The sequence below is a fragment of the Schistocerca cancellata genome, chromosome 10, assembly GCF_023864275.1.
Source record: "Schistocerca cancellata isolate TAMUIC-IGC-003103 chromosome 10, iqSchCanc2.1, whole genome shotgun sequence".
Lineage (NCBI taxonomy): Eukaryota > Metazoa > Arthropoda > Insecta > Orthoptera > Acrididae > Schistocerca > Schistocerca cancellata.
The window spans coordinates 138,635,248-138,658,291 of record NC_064635.1 but is presented as its reverse complement, the minus strand read 5'-3'; the positions used below and the strand labels follow the sequence as shown (position 1 = coordinate 138,658,291).

At 39.6% G+C, this 23,044-nt stretch overlaps 1 protein-coding gene across 2 annotated transcripts in view; it reads left to right on the top strand.

The window, feature by feature from the left end:
* LOC126106508 (uncharacterized) overlaps positions 1 to 23,044 on the top strand; it is a 127,659-nt gene that overhangs the window by 92,539 nt on the left and 12,076 nt on the right. For both annotated transcript variants that reach the window (XM_049912828.1, XM_049912827.1), the window contains exons 7-8: positions 4,944 to 5,161; positions 19,047 to 19,357. In XM_049912828.1, coding sequence (XP_049768785.1) covers positions 4,944 to 5,161; positions 19,047 to 19,357 — 529 coding nt within the window. The remainder of the gene's footprint in view (positions 1 to 4,943; positions 5,162 to 19,046; positions 19,358 to 23,044) is intronic.

Here is a 23,044-nt window from a genome sequence, read left to right as displayed (position 1 = left end):
CACTATAGTACCTTTGTGTACAATGGTGGCTCTCAGACTGATTGTGGTGTTGGGTGTTCCTTCGTTGCCGGCCGCTGGTGGCCAAGCGGTTCTAGGCGCTTCAGTCTGGAACCGCACAACCGCTACGATTGCAGGTTCGAATCCTGCCTCGGGCGTGGATGTGTGTGATGTCCTAAGGTTAGTTAGGTTTAAGTAGTTCTAAGTTCTAGGGGACTGATAACCTGAGATGTTAAGTCCCATAGTGCTCAGAGCCATTTTGTTCCTTCGTTGTTGGTGCAGACGTTTTTCAGTATCGGCTTCCAGCACACTGCTCAGTATTTACAGCAAAGCTATTCGCCCTGTATCAGGCCACAGAGTACATCCAGTGACACAGGCTTTTCAATTGTGTCATCTGCTCAGACACTCTCAGTGCTCTTCAAAGCCTCTGTGCACTGTACACAGTCCATCCCTTAGTGCAACGAGTCTAGGAAAGCTTTCACTTGCTCGCTCTTGATGGAGCCGCTGTGATGTTCATGTGGGTCTGTCAAGAAACGAGGCTGCTGCCAAGGCTGCAGTCCTCGTACCTCAGCCCACTATTTATTAAATTCCCTCTGATGATCTCTCTGTTGTCATCTTTCAGGAGGTGGTGTCACTATGGCATCGCCGCTGGTCCTCCATTCCAGGGAATAAGTTCCGGGTTATTAAGTCTATCCCAGCAGCTTGGACGACCTCCTCTCGACCGTCCCGCTGCAAGGAGATCATTAACTATGTTGAGTATGGGGCACTGCCTTGTTAGCCATCACCATTTGTTAAGTGGCGCCCCCACACCACTTTATGCACATTGCACCAAGTTTTAACTGTCCACTATTTCCCATTTCTTGACGGAATCTCCCCCCCCCCTCCACCCCCCACCCCCGCGGTTTGTGTTTTCCGTTTCAGTTATTGGCATTTTACCTTTTATCCGTCATATGCCAATGGCCATGTAATTGTTAGTGCTTGAGTTCATTTCTCTATTGCTTATTTTATAGATCTTTCTACACATCCCTGTTTCTAGCTGTCTTCTCTTCCGTCATCGGGGATTGAGGCATATTCATTTTTAACTCCTGTCTTTGTCTTCATGTTTCACAGTTTTGACATGGGCGTATATGACCCGAGTTTTCTGCACCCTAGAACAAAACAAAACAGAAGAGAAATACGGGAGTCCTTACAGTCTCTTGTCAACTTATGTCTCTACTTACCCTTGAGATCTCAAAATTTGTTGGGGAAAAATGCTACAACTTTTGTGAAAATCAGGGAAATGTGAGGGAATTTCATTTGAGGAAACTTGGGGCAACCCTGTGTGTGCAACTTTATTATCGTAATCTGTTTATGATGGTATTTGAACTTTTATGTAGAGGTAATTTTAGTATGCAGGCCATTATTTGTAAAAGACTTTGATTTGTCTTTAGTGGCACTACTTCCAATATTTTCTTTACAATAATAGATTTCGATTACATCATATTATTGGTCTTATTTTCAGATGAAAATATACTTTTCCATACAACATGATGATTAAATTTTGTTCCAAAAATCATCTATTATTAGGGCACAATGGTGCCTGTGCTGTTCAGTGATACAGGAAATGCAGAGCCTTCTCACTAAATACATAAGAAGAAAATTACCAAAAATGTTTTATATGTATTACAAATGGCCAGCTAATAGTATGTGGAAGAGATCTGACTCAATGGGTGGCAAGCACCAACCAGTAGTAAGTGAAACTAAAGTAGTAAGTTACTAAGAGGGAAGGAAATTGGCAGCTTTCAGTCTATAGTACTGAATTAAAGGAGTAAATTACTCCAGTAGTAAATTTTTCATTTACTTCTGAAGTAAATTTATTTACTCCATTCCTGGTGGAGACCACCATTGAAGAGCATGCTACAATTTTAGTAACTTAAGGAGGAAATAAGGCCAAAATTTACTCGTAGGTAGAAGTAGGAGTAAAGTAAGGAGTGAGGTGCGATCTTTGAGTCCCGTGTTTTAACTGTCAAATTCTATGGATTACCTGGACTACAAAGAATGTATGGAAATGGAGGAAGAAGTGAACATCCCAAGAATAAGGGTTGTAATTGAGCGAAGGGACCCATTTGTGACGTATAGCGACAGTGATTTCAAAGAGCGGTTTTGAGTTTCATAAGGAATCTTTTGAATTGTTTGCTTGGTATGCTGGAGGCGTTACTGCAGCATAATTTTGACTCAAGAAACATGCTTTGTCTTCTAGGCTGCAACTTCTTTGTGGACTGCGAATCTTTCGCTCAGGTACTTATCAAATCATAGCAGGGTATCTCATTAATATCCATATAATATCTCATTAATACCCATCTTACTACTGCTGTAAGAGCTTTTAACAGTGTGATAAACAGTTTAATTGCATTGAAACTACTGTGTGTGTCCATGCCACAGAGCCAAGAATGTCTATCAAAGAACAAATGGGAATTCTATCGAACTGGTGAATTCCCAAATCTCATAGTGGCCATAGATGTGTACGTATACCCATACTTTGTGCTTCTGGGTCACAAGCAGAACTATACAGAAATCGCAAGAATTTCTTTTGTCATCGGTGATGCCAATATGAAGCTTTTGAATGTGGTAAGCCGTTGACTGGGTTCCACACATGATGAACGCCTTTGGGACAATATTTGAGTTGTTTCAGAATTTGAAAATGGACAATATGATGGGTTGTTTATTGGAGATAGTGGATATGCTCTCTCCAAACATCGTATGACGCTTGTGTTCTGAGCCCACACAGGTGCTGAATAGTGCTACAATAGAGGCTGTATTGCTACCAGATGTGTAATAGAGCAAGCATTCGGTGTTTGGAAGAAACTTTTCCAAATTCTCATTAAAACAATGCAGTTTAAACCAAAGAAGTGTGGGAATGCTATTGTGGCTGCTGCAGTTCTACAAAGCTTTGTAATGTAGTTAGAAATGAGTTTCACCCTGATGCTGTGGAGATGAATCATCTCAAACAATATGCATTTCAGCCAGAAGCAGATGCTGCAGGCCAAGCTGTCAGAACGTCTATTATACTTAATTACTTTAATTAAAATTGTATCTAGTTTGCTAGTAAAATTAGAAGTTAATGTAAAGATGTTCCTTTCTTAAATGCATAAATAAGCCACCGGATTGTCACTATTGCAGTGAAAAGTGACTCATTTTATTTATGTGTAATTTTATAGTACATTCTTTTTTTTTCTTTCTTTTTTTTTCTTAGGGGATTAACATTCTCGTTTTATTTCTTAATTTAGCATACAAAGACATACAATGTTTCCATTATTCCCAAATAAAGACTTCTTTTATAATATTGCAAATTCAGATGAATATTAGAATATGGTATTAACAAAAATTAGTACCGATGCTGAAACGATAAACACAAACATTATTCCATACAATAAACAAGAACATATAAACCATTTGAAAAAATATCATGGAAAGAAAAGATGTTTTATACATATAAATATTTTCTTATTCATTCACAAAAACCCAAATGTCTCGAGCGCATTGACTGAAGAACTGGAACCTGAAGTTTGCTCCATTACGTTCTTGAACTTATTCATAATTTCCATTTTAAGGTTTGATTTCTCTTTGTATTTCTATTAATAACATTTTTGCATTGTATTCCTCTCGTTTTAAAAGCATTTTTACTGAATGAAGCTTGTCTGCTTTTTTCAACACCTCTCGGTTCTTCATTACAACCGCATGTTCTCTGTCTCTTTTGCGAGGTGCATCTTCTGATAAGCTCTGACCAGAGAATGCAGGCCAAGTTTCATGACTGTGGGATAAAGTTCCACCTACAGCAGTTTCATTGCTACCTTCAGAGCAGTTATCATCATTGAAATTGCTTGAAAGTCTCACATTATCTCCAGATGTGTCATTGTCGTTAAATCCAGCTATCCTCTCGAAAACGTGTGGGGTCATATCAACAACCATTTGGCTTATATCATCGATCTTCATCTCACCTACTCCACTGCCAGTTTGAAATTGTTCTGGATTACATGTAGCTTTCATTTTCTTTGTTTTCACTTTCATGTCCTTCCAAATTACTTTAAGCTGTTCTTGTGATCTTTGTGTAAGAGCTTCTGTGTTGTATTCAACGTGTATTTTTTCCCAAGCACCCTTTTTTTCCTTTTTAGCATTTTGACATCTTCCTTTTTAGATTCAATAGTAGTTATGTACTTTTTTCATTATTTCAGCAAACCACTCTTTTTCGTTTCCTGGTATGTTTTTTGAAAATATTCCTTGGCTACCTCCATGTTGCTGCTAACTCGTAACTCAAACTGGTGCTTAAATTAATATGTCACCAACCAACAATGGACATTGGTAGCTGTAGATAGTGGGGTTAACAGTAGATTCATCCAGTAATAGAATGTTTCTTTTTCATAATACACAGAACTTAACATCAATTAGTACAGTAGCATTTAGATTTTCCAATTTTAATAATTCAATTTAATAATCCTTTCTAGCTTCTAAAATATAGCAATCAATATTTTCAAAGTGGGAACATAGTGCATGTACCAGCAGTGTGCAGAAGTGGCTTACTTCTTTAGTAAAAAGACGTTACTACTTTAGTTACAAAAAGAAGCAAATAGAAATTGAGCTCTCCAACATTTTCTAAAAGAGTGTATTACTCCAGAAGTAATTTACTAAAGCAGTCCAGACTAAAGAAGTAAGAATTACTACAAAAGTAATTTATACTACTTTGGTGCTCGCCACCCAAAGGATCAAGTTCCACACTAAAATGGAATGGTGGGTTGTGTTCTTCATCAAAATGAATGTGATGCAATGTCCAGTTTCATTACTACATTAAATCCTAATCTTGCTTTCTTCCTGAAGTGGGGGGAAGGCCCCTCTGCTTTCCAGATTTACAATAATTTTCAGTTTTTTCATTTCCTTTTTTAGTGAAGTGGTAATATGAGAATGTGTTGCAGCTGTGTCGTTCGCTGGCTGGATCTACAGGAGCAACGCCTTTCCAGCGAAGTGTCAAAGGATGCGCATATGGAGCAGCTGGTGGTGGCCCTGATGTCACATGTGCGCTTTCCTATGATGTCGCCTCGTCAGTTGGCAGAGCTCCTGCTGTCCCCCCTTACCAAGAAGCACAAGGAGTTCTTCATGGAGAGGATGGCAATTGGAATGGCTTTCCATTCAGGTTACTATCGTCATGGTCATGACTATTACTACACTAATGGATGAAAGATCACTACCCTGAGCCGCTATTCACACATGTATTTATGTACTAGCTGAGCATGTGTAGCCTGGGTATGTATTTGTTCCAATCTTCTATTAGTCCATGTCTTCCTCCCCTCCCCCCTTTTCCATCTCCTCCTCTACCACCCCACTGTCCATTTCTTCCCCGCCCCTGCCCCCCCTCCCTCTCCCACTCCCCTCCTCCGTCTCTTCCTCTATTTCTTTCCCTGTCCTGTCTCTGTTCATCTCCTCTTCTTTCCTTTCTCTGTTGTCTGTTCTCCTTCACTGTCTTTCCATATGCTCCTTCACCCTCTTTCCATTTCTTCCCCCCTCTCTCTGTCTTTTCTCTTTTGTATCTCTGTCTATTCCTTGCCCCCACTTCTCTGTCCATCTTCTCCTCTTCCCTTTCTCTGCCCATTACCTGCTTCCTCTCTCTGTCCATCTCCTCATCCCCCCTCGGTCTGTACATCAGCTTCTCCCCCTTCTCTGTCCACATTATCACCGTCTCTCTAATAGCAAGTTGTTATTTCTTTTCCCCACAGTATATATTTCCTGTTAGTAAGAATGTGTGTACCAAGTTTGGCTGAAATTGATAAATCAATCCAGGCATTTAGGAGGAACTTTTTACGTGTGGTTTTGCCCATGTGCGCACTTTTCACCTATGTTTAACGTATTTCACCTGTATCATTTATTGAATTTAACACTGCAGTTTTGTTTTCTTGCAGTTCAGTGTTTGTGACACCATATTTCCTGAACTATGTGTCATACAGATGTTTTTGCAAATGCATTCAGTGGTATATGTTAATACTGTCTGCAAAATGTGTTGCAAATAACATTAGTAGTGAAAAAGTAATAAATTAAAACATCATGTCAAATATGGCAATTTTACTGCATGAACAGCAAAAACATAGTAAGTGATAAACATATTCTTTCCATCATTTTGTGGGAGGTGTTGGCAAGAAAGTCTCATAAAAGTTTTGAAATTATGTGAAAAGTTTGTTCCAAGTCTCTAAGTGCTTTCATTCTCCAATATTGGATGACTGAAGTATTGGTGTTCGTGCATCTTCACCTTTATCACCCACACCCCTTTGATTGGGGGGGGGGGGGGGGGGCAGTTCTTTCCCTCGTAGTGCTTCTTTCTAGACAGAAAGTGGTGTGTGCACCAAGGTTGGTAGAAACTGACCTGTGGTTTAGGAGGACGTGTGGAACGTAACATATATACAGAGTGACAATTATTGAACTATACGGAAAAAAACGTAAATTAGTTACAAACTGCAGTGTGCACACGCTTGATTCAACATGTAAACATCACTACAGATATTCAGATTTATGTTATGAGTTGTTCGATATGCCTGCCATCATCACCAATGATGGGGCGCAGATGAATAGCGAAATTCTGCATGACCTGCTGAAGTGTCAGAACATTGGTCCTGTCTATGACCTCCTGAATAGTTGTTTTCAGCTCAGAGATGGTTTTGGGGTTATTGCTGTGCACCTTGTCTTTAATATAGCCCCACAAAAAGAGTCGCATGTGTTCAGATCTGGAGAATGTGGCTACCAATCAAGGACCGTGCAGTGACGATCTGTATACATGAGAGCCAGAATGCAGTCCCCAAAGTGCTCCTCCAGGACATCACACATTCTCCTGCTTCAATGGGACAAGCTCCATCTTGCAAGAGCCACATCTTGTCGAAATAAGGGTCATTTCTGATAATGAGAAGGAAATAATCTCCCAAATCCTTCATGTACAGTTAAGGTAGTCACTGTGCCATCAAGGAATGTTGCACCGATTATTGTGTGACTGGACATTCCACACCGCACAGTCACCGGTTGAGGCTTTAGAGACTTCTCGATCGCAAAATGCCGATTCTCAGTCCCTCAAATGCGACAATTTTTCTTATTGACTAACCTATCCAAATGAAAGTGGACTTTGTTGCTAAACCAAACCATACAGTGCATACTAACTCCTACCATGCCTCATGTCCAATCGTGCAGTTTGAACATCCTAAAGCAAGCCGTTTAGAAGTTATGATTATTTTATTTTGTGTAGTTCATTGTCACCCTATACATACATACATCTTTATAATGTGTATGGATTATGCTGCCTTGTGCACTGTAAGCATCACATCACATAGACAGATTGCTTTTGGCAATTTTATTCTCTTGTAAATCCTTCATAGCCTCAGTGCAATCCTGCTCTCATCCATAGCAATGATTAGAGAGCTGTAAGTGGTACTGTGATGTGCCACATCCTTAGTGGATGCAGCTCTGATAATGATACCAGCCAGCGTAGTCAACGTACATCTCAGGGAGCTGATTGGTTTATATGAGAAATGTGTTATTGGGCATAGTCCTTGTGGGCTACATTAGAATTGAGATGAATGACGCATTGTTCAGTGTTCATATCAAAGGAAGATTCAATCAAGAAACCTAATAAATTATGAGACAGAGTTGATAGCCAGGACTTTATTCCGGTGGCAAAATGTTTGCTGCTGCTGCTGGTACACGTGTTTGAAAGTAAAATTGATGACGCTATTGAAATTGTTACATGGCTCATACGCCTCCTTAAAATCCTTAAAAAGTCCATATTTCAGCTACTAAATTTGAAGGGTCCATAAAAACTCCTTATTTTTGTATGTCTTCCAAAAATTACTATTGTTCGACGCCTCATTTCGTGGAATAATTTACGTATACCCATTTTATTTTATTACTTCTGAAAACGACAATTTGGTGTGTCAGGTCTACATAGTATGCGAGTAGCATGATGTCATTTTAAGCTACCATAGAAAAAACTATACACACTATGTGATATCACTACAAATGCTGCAGTACTTGTTAAGACATTTTGAGTTAAAGGACTCCATCAGCATGTACAATGACTTCTATGTAAACGCAGCTCATCAGTTCTATTGCAGGTGAAGATTGTGCCGCATGCTATGAATTTTGTTTTATCAGTAAGCTGGGTTGTAAGGTTTTGGTAATATACAGGGTGTCCCATTTATCTTGACTTCCCTAAATAACTGTATAGATGCAAATTACAAAATGTTTCAAGCCAATATTCTTTGGCCATCAGGGGGACATCAATCAGCATGATTGCCTTTGCTGTAGCTTTGTCTTTTACAAAGATACGAACAGCGGTATGACTTTTTTAAATGGCACCCTGTACTTTTTATTTGGTAATTCATTTCCTCTCCTAAAGACCTATTCAAAAATGTATCACTGTGTACCATTCACTGAAACACAACATTGTTAATTACACAACACAACATTGACGTTGACGCTCCCAGCACTTAGTGCAGGTACCCGGGACAATGGATCACATCCACGTGCTGATGTTGACAGAGGACAAATGTAAACATAAGTAGAATGTACACCAACGAAGAGAAGGTAGTAATGCTACTCACCTATGGGGAATGTAAGTTAGCAGGACAGTAATTGCAATACTGTTTCCTTATGTCTACTGCATCGACATAACGTTTCTTTTGTTGTTGTTGTTGTTGTTGTTGAAGGTAGGCGAAATGCTATGCAGGCAGCAGAACTGTACAGAGAGCGATAACCTGACAAGAACCCACCTTCGCAACTGACGTTTTCTCGTCTTGTTGTGGCGCTTCAGGAAACGGGAAGTTTCAATCCACGACAACACAATCGTCGTAGCACTCACGCAGATGAAGCTGCCAAAGTTACTGTTCTCACTTCTGTTGCTATGAATCCACATGTGAGCACACGACAACTTGAACACGAGATTGGCATTCCTAAAACCAGTGTCCATCGTATTCTTACCTGTCAGTGGTTCCATCCTTACCGTGTGCACCTACGTCAAGAATTGCATGGGAATGATTTCCAGAATTGTGTACAATTTTGATTACGGGAATACATTTGTGTAGGTGACATATTTAAGAGATTAAAATTGCAGGATCACAGTTTAAAGTAAATGTGATATGTGCCATTGCTAATGTGAAATACTGTTACTTCAATAACCGGTGTAACTACCAGAATGTTGAATGCAAACATGTATGCATTGTGTTGTACAGGTGCCAGATGTCTGTCTGTGGGATGGAGTTTCATACATGTTGCACTTAGTCAGTACAGGGACAGCTAACACTGTTTGCGGATAGTGCTGGAGTTGTTATCCGATGATGTCCCATATGTGCGTGATCAGAGACAGATTTGGTTACCGTATTTACTCGAATCTAAGCCGCACCTGAAAAATGAGACTCGAAATGAAGGAAAAAAAAATTTCCCGAATCTAAGCCGCACCTGAAATTTGAGACTCGAAATTCAAGGGGAGAGAAAAGTTTTAGGCCGCACCTCCAAATCGAAACAAAGTTGGTCCATTGAAATATGAGACACAATTTAGGTCGAATGAATGACGATACAGCTACAGTTGTTTGGTTCGAGTCGTAAGCTTAGCAGTTAAGCTTTACCACGTAGCCATTGCTATGCGTCAGGCTCTCCGTCCGTATTTATACGGGTGCCCTTCCTTTTTCACATGCTTCGTCTGGTTTGAATTGATTGCTTATTTTGCTTTGAGCTGATAAGTGCCGTTTTCTTTGTTATAGGAGTTTGCGTCACTCTTAAGCTGAAAATGCATTACTGCACTGTGTCGTGCATTGTTTGTCGCATTCTGATAGTGCGTGTTTACGGCCTGTCGCGGCTCGTGGCATGGCTTGCTTTTGTGCGTGCTACCGCTGCATACAATTAAAAAAAAAAAAAAAAAAAAGAAAAGAGAGAGAGAGAGAGAGAGGAATCGTCTTATTAGCGAAACAATGGCAAGAGACTGCTATTTGTTGTTACTTACACTGCTGCTTTCTTTGATAATGATCAACAAGAATAAAATAATAGACTGCGTATGATAGAACATGTTGTGAACGAGAGTTAGGCGAAAATTTTTCTCCGTTTGAAAATCTTTGCGGCTGCTTCTTTATTACATCAAATTCTGCACAGAAATTAGAGACATCTTAGATTTAAAAATCTAGTCACTTGCCGTGCTTCATTTCTGACTGTATCACTGTTAGGCATAAGAATAATACGAATATAAACATGACACGATACGTATATTCTTCCGCATTTGCTGTTGTCTCACTCTAGTTTCGTAGTTTATTAGGCAGACAGGATTTAAATGAGAGAGCAGCAAACATGAAAGAATACATGGCAAAATGTTTATATTCGTATTATTCTTATGGTGAAGAGAATGCTGTATGTGATTCAAATTTCATCAGGTTCCTATTAGCAACCATCTCTTCTCACAGATAGGAAAAAATTCAGAACGTAGAGTTGGCCATATTGACAAACATCCCAAACAGTCTTGCCAGTCAGATTTTCGTAGTACACTGAAATTGTGCTACATTCGAAGATGAACAATACGGAATTTGTATTTACTTCGTTGGATAATGTATGAAAATGCAGTGGTCGAAACTCGCCGCGGAGAAAAAAAGCTCGTCTTCCACTTTTTTTTTTTTAATTTATTTACTGACGCAGAGGTTTTGGCGCCAGTATTTATCTCTGTGCCTACAGAGCATGCCTGCGTAGCGCTACATATATTCGACGGCAGAAGTTAGTTGTGGCGGCACGTACCAACATTTTTCATAACTTCCGCTTGCTTTGCACTCGATTCTAAGCCGCAGGCGGTTTTTTGGATTACGAAAACCGGAAAAAAAGTGCGGCTTAGATTCGAGTAAATACGGTATTAAGCAGGCCAAGGCAACATGTCAAATCTCGGTAGAGCATGTCGGGATACAGTAGCAGCAGTACGTTGCAAAACACCCACTGGCGTGTTGTTCATGAATGGCAGCACAGGATCAAATCACCAGACTGACGAACAGATTTGCATTCAGGGTGCGTGGGATAACCAAAAGAGTGCTCGTGCTGTCATACAAAATCGCAGCCCAGACCGTAATTCCAGCTGTAGGTCCAGTGTATCTAACAAGCAGACAGTTTAGTTGTAGGCCCTCAACTGACCTCCTCCTAACTAACACACGACTATCACTGGCACTGAGGCAGAACCAGCTTTCATCAGAAAACACAACAGACCGCCATCGTGTCCTCCAATGAGCTCTTGCTTGACGCCACTGAAGTTTCTACTGGTCGTGGTTTGGGGTCAGTGGAATGCACACTACAGGACATTTGGCTCAGAGCTGTTCTCGAAGTAAATGATTTATAACAGCTCGTTGTGTCACTGTGGTGCCAACTGCTGCTCAAATTACTGCTGCAGGCGCAGTACGATGCACCGGAGCCTTACACCGAACACGACGGTCTTCTCTCTCGTTAGTGCCACTTGGCTGTCTGGAGCCTGGTCGTCTCACAATTGAACATTCGTGTGACCACTGCTGCCAGCAATCGTGCACAGTGGCTACATTCCTGCCAAGTCTTCCTGCAGTATCACAGAAGGAACATCCAGCAGCTTCTTATAGCCCTATTGCACAACCTCGTTGAAACTCAGTGAAGTGTTGATAATGGTGTCTTTGTGACCTGAAAGACATTCTTTACTGACACTGAGTCATCACATCCAGTCTCAAAGGTAACACGCTCACAGCTCAAAGGTAACAACACTCACAACTGTTACAGCCTGCATTTAAAGCAAACCTGATTTGCATCCTCGTAGCAGTGTTACTAGCGCAACTCTCGTGCGAATGGCACGAAATTTTGATAGACGTCACGTTTTAGTTGTAGAAACGTGCCTGCAAACTTTCATTTGTGTTGCACAGCTTCTTCTTGGTGTTGTGATTTTATATTTGTCAGTGTATTTGGTTAAAAACTTCAGTTTTTTCACATCTTATGGTTTCATGTTGTAGCTTGCATTTATTTAGTGGGCATAGTTAGTATGATGTTTTGAAATTAAGAAACATACACCAGTTAATTCACAGAGCTTTCAATAAAAGATGTATTCGCTTTATGTACAGTGGACTTTAGATCTTATGTTACTATACATGAAATGCAGTCCTCATACCAAAATTGTTCTTACGGTTGAAGGAGTGCCAAATCTCTCTGTGGTGTGGAGTAAATAATGTTTACATTGTGTCCCTGCTCACTATGCCGAATTCATTTGTGCTTTTCTGTTTCTTATGCAATTCGTCAGATTAATCTCATCCACAGTGTAAGTTGGCATTACAGTTACAGTGTACTTAACATGATTAAATGAAATGAAATTGTTGTCTTGTGTGGCAGATTAGTGCAAGAGTAAAGCACTGGACCAGTAAAAGAAAGATTGCGAGTCCTAATTCACGTTAAAAACTTTTTTTAAGTTTATGTGTATTTTTCTCTTAGAAAACTGTTTGCTCATAGTAATCCAGCCATAAAATTATTGGCTCTCATTTTATTTAGTATTAACTCTTTGATCAGTATAAAAAACTGCATGTCTTGTTACCTTATTTCTGCTTGATGGAATGTAAAACACAGAGTATGTAAATCATTGGTTTTAGTTGCTGATTAATGTATAACAAGGCAACAGAGATTTGTCTCAGCTAAAAGCATACAGAATTGGAATCTGTAAATTTTTCTGTAGCCTTTGTTGATATCAAAGGAAAACACATTTAATTTTAGAGTAATATCAACTACATGGAAGAGTTCCCTTGACACCAAGTCGTCAGGGACTATTAATAGACATTTAATAAGGCATATTCCTACTGGTAAATTAGGTGAACTGCATAGTAGAGTCGAAACTTTCAGAGCAATTACTCTAATAGACTAATTCTGGAAATGGAAAAGAAGCAGAATTTTGTTTAAGATTCAGTCGGATGTAGACTGTTATGGCCTCACAGGTAGGCTTTGGTTTTGCTAATGGTTTTCACAGTAAGAGCCTGCTGGTTTGGGTGTATTTTCTGGCACCGTAAGGAAAGTCCGGGGTAATTTCACCACCTCGCCCACTTGTCCCCCACACCCTGCTGCATCCTTTAGTTTGCCAGAACTGATACCTATCAATTTATAGCTGTTATATACGGGTGTCTGAGGAAGGGACATGGAAATCATCTTCGAAACTGCATTTTCTGTAGTATGGTTGCTTTTAAAACCCTGCAACTTGGGGGAGAAGAAAAACAGAAAGAAAAAACACTTGTGGCTACAAACAGAGTTTTGCTCCACACTTGAAACGTACATTGGTTGTGTAACAGTTACTCTGTGCATTGCTGCAGACTGCATTGTGTGAAATTTGTGAGACTTACTTCGATTCAAAATATTTCAGTGTCATAAGGAAAGAGAGGGAGAAGACATCCAAAGCTGCGTGCTGTGCAAGAGAAGTCTTTATGTGGTCAGGGCACCAAAATGAGGGGGCAGGCTTGTTGACTACTGCAATAACGTTGGGAAGACTTGCTGCCTATCACTAAAGTATAGAACTGTGGATGAATTAAAAATTCACAGAAACACTGTTGTGAGGATAGAGAAGTAAAAGTTCAGAGCTGAAGAAAATCAGGCTGTATCATCTCAACTAAACACTTCAGGAATAGAGAGAGAATTTGAGAAGTGTTTGACAAGTATGGATGATTTTCAGGCAAATGCAAATCGACATCATATTTACAATTAGTATTTGAGAAAATAACATCCAACCCTCGATAAACTGAAGGCTTCCTGAGAAGAAGCAGAACTTCATTGAGGCAACAAATTGTCAGTGGGAAATTAAGTGCATGGTTTAGGCTTCAGATTAATAAAAATAAAAATAATTGACAGAAGAAAGCTCATAACGAAGAGAGATAATATTGCTGCATGGTGGTACTGATTTGTGAAGACAGTATCAAAAGAAAACTTTGACTGTATTAAAACTTGCTGGCAGATTAAAACTGTGTGCCAGACCAAGACTCAAACTCGGGATCTTTGCCTTCCATGGGCAAGTGCTCTTCTGACTAATTTACCCAAGCACAACTCACGGCCCATACCTGCCAGTAGCTCGTCTCCTACCTTCCAAACTTCGCAGAAGTAACATGTAATACTAGCTCTCTTGGAAGAGAGGATACTGCGGAGACATGGCTTAGCCAGAATGTGGAGGATGTTCACAGAATGAAATATTCACTCTGCAGTGGAGTGTGAGGACAGGTTGTGAGTCATGCTTGGGTAGTTCAGTTGGTACAGCACTTGCCCATGAAAGGCAAAGGTCCCAAGTTCGATTTCCATCCAGCAGACAGTTTTAATCTGCCAGGAAGTTCCTTATCAGCGGACGCACCACTAGTGTGAAAATTTCGTTCCAGGAACATCCCCCAAGTCGTGGCTAAGCCACGTCTTTGCAGTGTACTTTCTTTCAGGAGTGCTACTCTTGCAAGTTTTGCTGGAAAGGTTTTGTGATGTTTGGAAGGTAGGAGACGTACTGGGGGAAAGTAAAGCTGTGAGGATGGGTTGTGAGTCAAATTTTTGGGTAGCTCAGTCAATAGAGCATTTGCCCGCAAAAGGCAAAGGTCCTGAGTTCAAATCTCAGTCCGGTACACAGTTGTAATCTGTCAGGAAGTTCCATATCAGTTCACACTCCGCTGCAGAGTGAAAATTTCGTTCTTGTTTGACAATATTGGTTGGCTTGATGAAACATTGGTAAAAGCAAGCCATTCAACAAGTACAGGCTGGACACATGATTCAGTAACTGGCACCATGCCATAACCCTCTGGTAGTAGATTTAACTCTTCTCCATGCATATACATCTGCTGTATTCGTGAAAATCTGTATGTTGTTATTTAGATTTAAAAGAATAGAATTGCTGAGAAATGAGCAGAGTCACGTTTCATTGGTGATTTAAAAATTCACTTTGAAGAAACTTGAGCAAGCCTTCAGTGATAGTTATAGGCAATGCTTTGTATCATTCGACTGTCCTTGCTAATGTGCAAACAGTAGTCTCTAGAAAATGTTATTGACCAGCTACAGTGAAAAAACATTCCCGTACCATATGATTGTAGAAAGGGTGAATTACTGGATCTTGTGGCTCAGAATAAACCACCTGCTCTGTACATTGGCGATAAAATGGCAAAAGAAATATGACCGCAGGGTCCTCGAGACTGCCACCCTACCAATGCCACTTCAATTCCTTTGGAGCCATATGGGGCCAAGTTGTAGGTTGTGTTTCATAAAGAAAGAGTTATGTTAGCAGAAGTGAAAAGATTGGTAAAGGATGCTGTAAACTGAACCTTGTCATGAGACTGGCATAATGTTGTAACATACACGGAGGGAGCAATAATGAAAGCATGGGAGAATGTATAATGAAAATGACATTGAACAGTTTCTTGTTTCATTAAATTCTAAAAGCCGTTCTAGTGACTACACAGACAAAATAATGAAAGTGTTTCAGTTACATATGGCGTGCAGCTGTTAGTGGAATAGTGTGTTACCAGAGTGCGTGCATGCGCGGGCGAGTGAGTGACTGAGTGAGAGAGAGAGAGAGAGAGAGAGAGAGAGAGAGAGAGAGAGAGAGAGAGCGCATGCACACAACTGTCAATTGCATGAGCTTGTGGCGTGTTGTGTATGAGCCAGTAAGTCTGCTCCCAACCTCTGCCTTTTGTCAGTTACAAAGTAATTATAAACAGATTATAGTTTTTCCCATGTTTTGTGTTATTTTTTGCAAATTTTGGCATTTTGATGCTTATTTTTCCAGCACTTTTTTCTAAGTGTTTTGTTTGAAATGGAAGTATACCTATCAGTCTAAATACTAAACAATGAACTCAGGGCACAGCCGCCTAGTTTTGGTTGCTGATCACCTGTCTGACAGTTTTATTTTCGGTGTTTCATACAATTATTTACCAAATCTCAAAAGTTAAAATGTTGTCAAAGTCTACTCAGGCAGAGATATAATTTTGACATTAAGGGTTTAACACGTGAGCTTTGGATGCGTCTTGAGGCAACATAGCTCACAGCATGCAAATACGCAGTGTTTGAGAATGAGAGAACCTAACAATGTCTAGCAAACTTTACACGTAATTTCAAAGATTTTTGAAAATTTGTCTCGGGCAGCCCCCACAAAATGAGAAAACAAATGTTTTTTGCTTACTACAGTGAAACCCATATTTTACATTTTCATGCAGTCCAGACTTAAAAAACACAACATTGACGAAAATGCAAAATAGAAGAAAATGTTTAAAAAAACCCAAAATGTAAGCAAAAACACATGTAATTGGTTTACGTGATTAAAAATCACAATCTTCTCCAATACATTGTATAAAATCTAAGTGAAGGAAATTAAATGTACAATACAATGTTTATACAATAATTTGTGGCAATAAATATAATCAGTTCTTAAAAAATCACAGATGTGTAAATAGCAAGTAAAAACCAATCAAAAAATTGAAATTGGTATCTAGATACAAGGTCATCGAGCTATCTGAGATGCTATGACCACAGATTATATGTTAAAGACACGCGATTTTTAGAGCAACCTTTGTCCTTACCCAGAAAAAAGCAAAAATTTATGAACACCTCAAATTAAACCAAAAATATCACAGCAGCTAAGTAGTTAAACCATAAGCATAAACACAGACATCTGCTTAATGACAAACTTTGTCACCATTGCTGTTAATGTTTAATGCTTTTCTTATGAGCTGCACTTCATATGCTCACCACTGTTAAAGTGTTATTTTGGGCTTGATGAGAGAAACAGAGACATGAAAAAATGAGTTTACTTCCCCAGTTGACATTACAAGCTTATTAGAAGTTGGCTCAGAGAAATTCTGTACACTGTGTAAAATGTGAATTTGAAAGAAAGCTCAGGTGCTACAGTTTTGCTTCATGCCCTCTATAACTGCTGGCAAACTTTACGATCTACAGTGTGTGGTGCAAAGTATATAGGTGAGTAGTGTATGTAGTTGTTCAACTGTATCGTGTCAGATTTGAACACGAAAGTCCTTAAAATGTGATATCGCAAAACCATTCTTCTATTTCCGTGTGACATCTCTGTCCTGTAAAATCATTTTTTTTGTATGAAAGGTATATTTTCAGCTCTTCACAAAATGCTTTCACCCCTACCTGCACGCCCGTCATTAAAGTGCCACTTCACCTCTCCATGCAGCCAGTAGACGAGCTCATTATGTGTGTGTTAGTGTGGTGTGGTGGCTACTGGCTATTGGGTGACTTACAAAGTCACCAACCAATTAGAGTTCACTAGCTGAAAATGGGTGACAGTTTCTTGCTTAAGACTGAGCATATCCTTCGAGACTCAGCATTTGAATGTAAAACGTTGACAATTGACATTGTTGCTGAATACAGTACATCAGAAATACATGTAAAAAGATGAGGCAGAGTTATAAGTGGCACAAGAAAAGGTGGTGGCTCGTTCCGAATCACTTCACATTGATTACCTTGGTTTTCCATTGCCGCTGCAACCTAGCAATAGTAGTATCATAATTGCACGATGAAGCTAAATGTTGCAAGTTGTGTGTCTCCACAACGGCCTAAAATATTCCCTTAACTCCGCCACCACTTCTGTTGCTAACCATCTGCCTTTTGTGCCACTTGTAACTCGTTCAGTCATGTCAATAGGAAGAAAACAGGACAAAGTCAAGTGAAACACCAAGTAAGAACTTCAAATCGAGGTAAACATTTCTAGGAAGAAATGTAAAATTGGGGCATTTTAGCATTATCTTATGGGTTTTTCACAGGGGCTATGAATTTATGACGTAGAATTGCAAAAAACATAAAACCTGAGAATATAAAATTGAAGTTCCACTGGATATTTTTGCTGTTCTTGCGATAAAACTTCAGTATCGAGCATAATGTTTCATTTCTTCTTTACTATTAACTCTATTTGCAACACATTTTCCAGGCAGTATCCACGTATACCACTGACTGTAGCTGCAAAATTATAGTAGTACTTCTAATTCAGGAGATATGAGATCATAAACGTTGAGATGCTTGAAAAATAAGCCTTTTTTTAAAAAAATAAACCACAAATTATTGAGACTACACTCATCTGGTGTTTGTTAAAGAGAGCACTTAGCAACTTCCAACAAACTTTATACATAATTTCAAACGTTTTACAAGTTTCTTTCTCTTATGCTTAATGTCAAATACTCATTTGTAAACTAGTCAGGAATTTGAAGCTGTTTTATACACAGAATTAGATTCTTTAAAGAATCGGTAGTTTACTGGTTAGATTATATTTATTGACAGTCAGATACTACAATGTGTAGCAGAATTTTCTCAAAGTTCTTGATAGGTTTATTTGTAGTTCAGTTTGTTCATATAGGATGTTCCGTAGTTGTTTGTCTGATATGGCTAATATTTCTGTTTGTCGTATCCCCTTTCTCTGCCCCTTGAAGAATTGTACATAATGTTTCTCTGCCTAATGAGTGCAGAATAGTTGCTTTCACTTTTATTACTTGTGTTTTGTGTCTTATATTTGTTTCCTGTTTGTGCAGGTGCCACTTGACAATTAGCACTGTTTGGAATTAATAATCAAAACAAAGAGAATACAGTTTCAGTTTTTGGTGGAATTATATTTTCTAAGCAAATTGAAAAAGAAGAATTGGAGCTACGGTAACAACTCTGTGAATAACAGAGGCATTGATTCTGAGCTGGAGTGTGCACCCTTGCTCTTTCCTACCTCCCCCCACTCCCCCACCCACCAGAAAACCCCGCGCGCGTGCACACACACACACGCACACACACACACACACACACACACACACACACACACACACACGGCGAGCAAAGTTTTCTGTGCCTGTCGATGGCTCACCATCTCTACTATTCAGCGAGTTGTTACCTCTACTACAAAAAATGTTTTTCTATTCTTTCAGTACTTTCCATTACCAAACTAAAAAGGCTCTACATAAGCACAATATGCAAAACATTTCTGAGTTGACGGATATACCTCATGCACCTCGTAGATGGTAGGTAGGAAGAATAACAATATTTGCATCAACTAAGCCTGTTATATGTACATCCTACAGGCCAGCAAGACAGAGTGCACGAAGTTCTGAAGATGGAGGACGGCCGCATGCTTTTCACTCCTCGGTTGTACACTGCTGACACGTGGAGCACCCCGCTCTGTGTGGACAACTTCCACGCCTTGCCTCCATACCACGCGCGCACGCTGGTCTTCTCGTCGCGAGCATCGACTGCGGAGCATGCTGGTTCACGTACATCGGAGTGGGTAGTGGATCTGTACCCGAAGGGAGTCTGGTTCAAGAAATGTTACCTAATTGTCTGGCAAGGGACTGTGGAAGTACCTGAGAAGGTGCTCAGGACAGTTCGTGTGTCGGTAAGTTTGATGACATTGCCACTGTTACTGTTTCTTCATCTCGCATATTCGATGGCATTTGTTTCTGACCTACAACTGAGTTTTATTGGTAGGAAGTGCCATCCCCTTCAGATGAATTATTTCACACATTTGGTGAACTTGGTTTTTGGGGAAAAGGCAATGGTCTAAGGCATAGTTCTGTGTCCAAATTTACACCTTGTGTTGAGGAGACATCTTCGGAGGTTATGGAAGGTATACTATTTTTACCTGAGTATAAGACAAGTCAGAATTACAAGCTGTTTCACTAACATTAAGTACCTACCTAAAAGTCTACATTTTCAAAAAACAAGGAGAAGTTAAATGAACAAAAAGAAATTATTTACATTAATTTTTATCTTCACTGCCTTCTTTTGCTTACTAAGTCTTTGATATCACTGTTTTTAATCATTACCATCGTCGTCCTAATAACGCATTGAGAGATTTGTATCTTCTGAGTATGCTGCAATTTCTGAGATTGTGGTTACAGTGGAACCTGAGAACAAAGCTGTTTTTTGCCAAATACATATGAGTTCACTTCTAAGCTGGTGTGAGAATGTTACAATGTTTCTTGCCTGCAGATGTATCATCTGCCCGCCACACTCCCATTGGCTACACAGAACCAGCAGCTGACATACCTCCTCCCGTTGTACTTCACAGTGAGCGTCAACAACATTGCTACACGTAACACATAAGTACACCACTGGCACTTATCTAGACTTTTACTGCCTCCTGCAGAAATCTGCACCGTTGATGTGTATTTGTTCAATTTTGAAATTCCATTCAAACAGATTCAGTTGAACTGCAGTTTAAACATGGTAGATGTCCATAGAAAGTCAACGTACGCAGTATAGATTCCCTCAGTTGGCAGCATGCTCTCCATTCCCCTCCAATACTCATCCGAGCTGGTGTTACTGGTCCTCGAAACACGAACTGCAGTATTTTTTAGGGAGCAGGTCATATGTAACAGTACTAGCTACTACATAAATAAAAGTTCACAATCCCATTTCAGCTCAGTTCTCATACTTTAGCTTGTCCCAGTCATCATCATCATCATCATCAGTGTTCTGCCTAAAGGCAGGTTTTCACATGGTAGTTCTCCAGGCTGTCCGGTCTTCTGCCATCCTCTTCAGGTCTGCATAATTTCCTTTCCCTTTATGTCGTCTATCACCTTGTATCTCCTTCTTCCTCTCAGTCTTCTCCCACAAACCAATCCTTCCAAAGCATCTACTAGCAAGCACTCCCTTCTCAATGAATGTCCCAACCAGTTCTTTTTCCTTTCTGTTACAACCTTCAGCAGACATCTTCTCTCACCAACCCTTTCCAATACTCTTTCATTACTCACTCTTTCCATCCAGCTTATTCTCCATTCTCTTCCACATCCACATCTCAAATGCTTCTAACCTTTTTTCATCCTTTTGTCTCAGTTTCCATGTTTCTGCCCCGTATAGTGCCACACTCAAGACAAAACATTTGCTAAGCCTTTTCCTTAGTCCTTTATCTAATTTGCCACATAAGAGTCTCCTCTTTCTGTTGAATGCTTCCTTCGCTATGGCAATTGGAGTTTTCACCTCCTGGTGACATCTCAAGTCTTCAGTTATTGTGCTTCCGAGATATTTAAATTCACTTACTTGGCTAATGGTAGATTGTCCTATTTTAATATTGGACAGTCTGTGTCTTGTACTGATGACCATACTCTTTGTTTTTGCTGTGTTTATTTGCAGCCCATATTCTACTCAAGCTTCATTCAGATCTTTCAGCATGTTATTCACTGTCCGCTCACTTTTTGCCACTCACACCATGTCGCCAACAAATCTTATGCATTCTATTCTCTTTCCGCCAATACATATTCCTCTTTTTCCATCTAAGCTTTTCGCAACAATCTCTTCAAGGTATACGTTAAACAACAGTGGGGAAAGGCAACAACCTTGTCTAACACCTCGTCCAATGCTGCTTCCTTCCGACATTTCATTTCCAATCCTTATCCTTACTTTCTGGTGTAAATATAAATTCTGTATCAGTCGTCTCTCTTTCCAATCTCCTCCTTTCCTCTTCAAGATATCCATCAGCTTGTTCCACTGAACTGTCAAAAGCCTTTTCTAAATCTATAAAAACAGCAAAGATTTCTCTACCCTTTTCCACATATCTTTCCCCTATAGTTCTTAGCAGGCCAATAGCATCTCTTGTTCCTTTTCCTCTTCTAAATCCGAACTGCTCCTCTGCAATCCTTCTATCCAGCTTGCCATATAACCTTCTACTCAACACTCTCAGCAAGACTTTAGCTGCATGAGAAATTAGACTGATGGTCCGTGCTCTTCACAATTTTTAGTAATTCTCTTTTTCTCTATTGGTATCATAACTGTTGCAGCGAAGTCCTCAGGCCATTCCCCTTTGTCATATATCTCGTTACAGAGGTAGACTATTTCTTTACTTGCCTTTTTTCCCAGACTCTTCAACAGTTCTGCTGGCAAATCATCTATTCCACATGCCTTCCTATTCTTCATCTCCTTCAGCACCTTTTCTACTTCTGCTTCCAAGATGGTAAATCCCTTTCCATCTTCTGGCACACATTGCTTCTCTTCCACCTTAATTTCGCTTTGCATTTCATCCCCCTTATACAGACGTTCAATATATTCTTGCCATCTGTTCAAAACCTGTGGTTCTTCTGCTAGAGCACCATCTGCTCTTTCCATGTTATTCGTCTTTCTTTTACGTTCAAAAACTATCTCACTAGCCAGTCTATACATCATTTCATACTTTCCCTCTCTCTACATTTTCTCTATTTCGTCGCATTTCTTTTCATCCATTTTTCTCTTGCTTCTTCAATTTCTCTTCTTAATTCATTATTCAGTTTCCTATACCTCTTTTTGCCTTCTTCAGTTTCTACCCTTTTCCACTTTCTGCGCTCTTCCATCTTTTTCAACATGTATTCTGTTATCCATTCTTTCCTGATGATTTGCGATACTCTAATTCCTAGTACTTCTTGGGCAGAGTCCATGAGCCCTTCCCTCATTTTTATCCATTTGTCATTAACACTTTCATCAACACTACCTCTTTGCCATTTTTTCATAAAACTGTTCTCCAAATCTGATGCCTTTCCTACCTCTTGAGTCTTTCTATGTTTAGTCTTTCCTTTGCTTTACCTCTACAGACTCTTTTCAACTTCACTTGTATTTCTCCCATCACTAGGTTGTGGTCTGAATTTATATCTGCTCCTGGATAAGCTTTAGCATTCTTCAAACAGTTCCTAAACCTTTTTTGTATCAGGATGTAGTCCAGCTGATATCTTTCCCTATTCAAATTTGATATCCATGTGTAACGTCTCCTTTTGTGGTTTTCAAATAATGTGTTACCCAGTGCTAATGAATTTTCTTTACAGAAACTAATTAGTGGTTCACCTCTCTCATTTCTTATTCCTAATCCAAATTTTCCTACTGTATCTTCATCTCTTCCTTCACCCACCACTGCATCCCAGTCCCCCATGATGATAATACACGCATTTCTATTCTCTTTGTCGATGAGTTCTTGTATTTTCTCATAATATTCTTCCACTTCCTTATCTCTGTGCTGGCTCGTTAGCACATATACCTGTATTAATACCAAATCTTTTGAACTACCCTTCAGTTGTATCATCATCAGTCTTCCATCAATATATTGTACGTTCATTGCCTT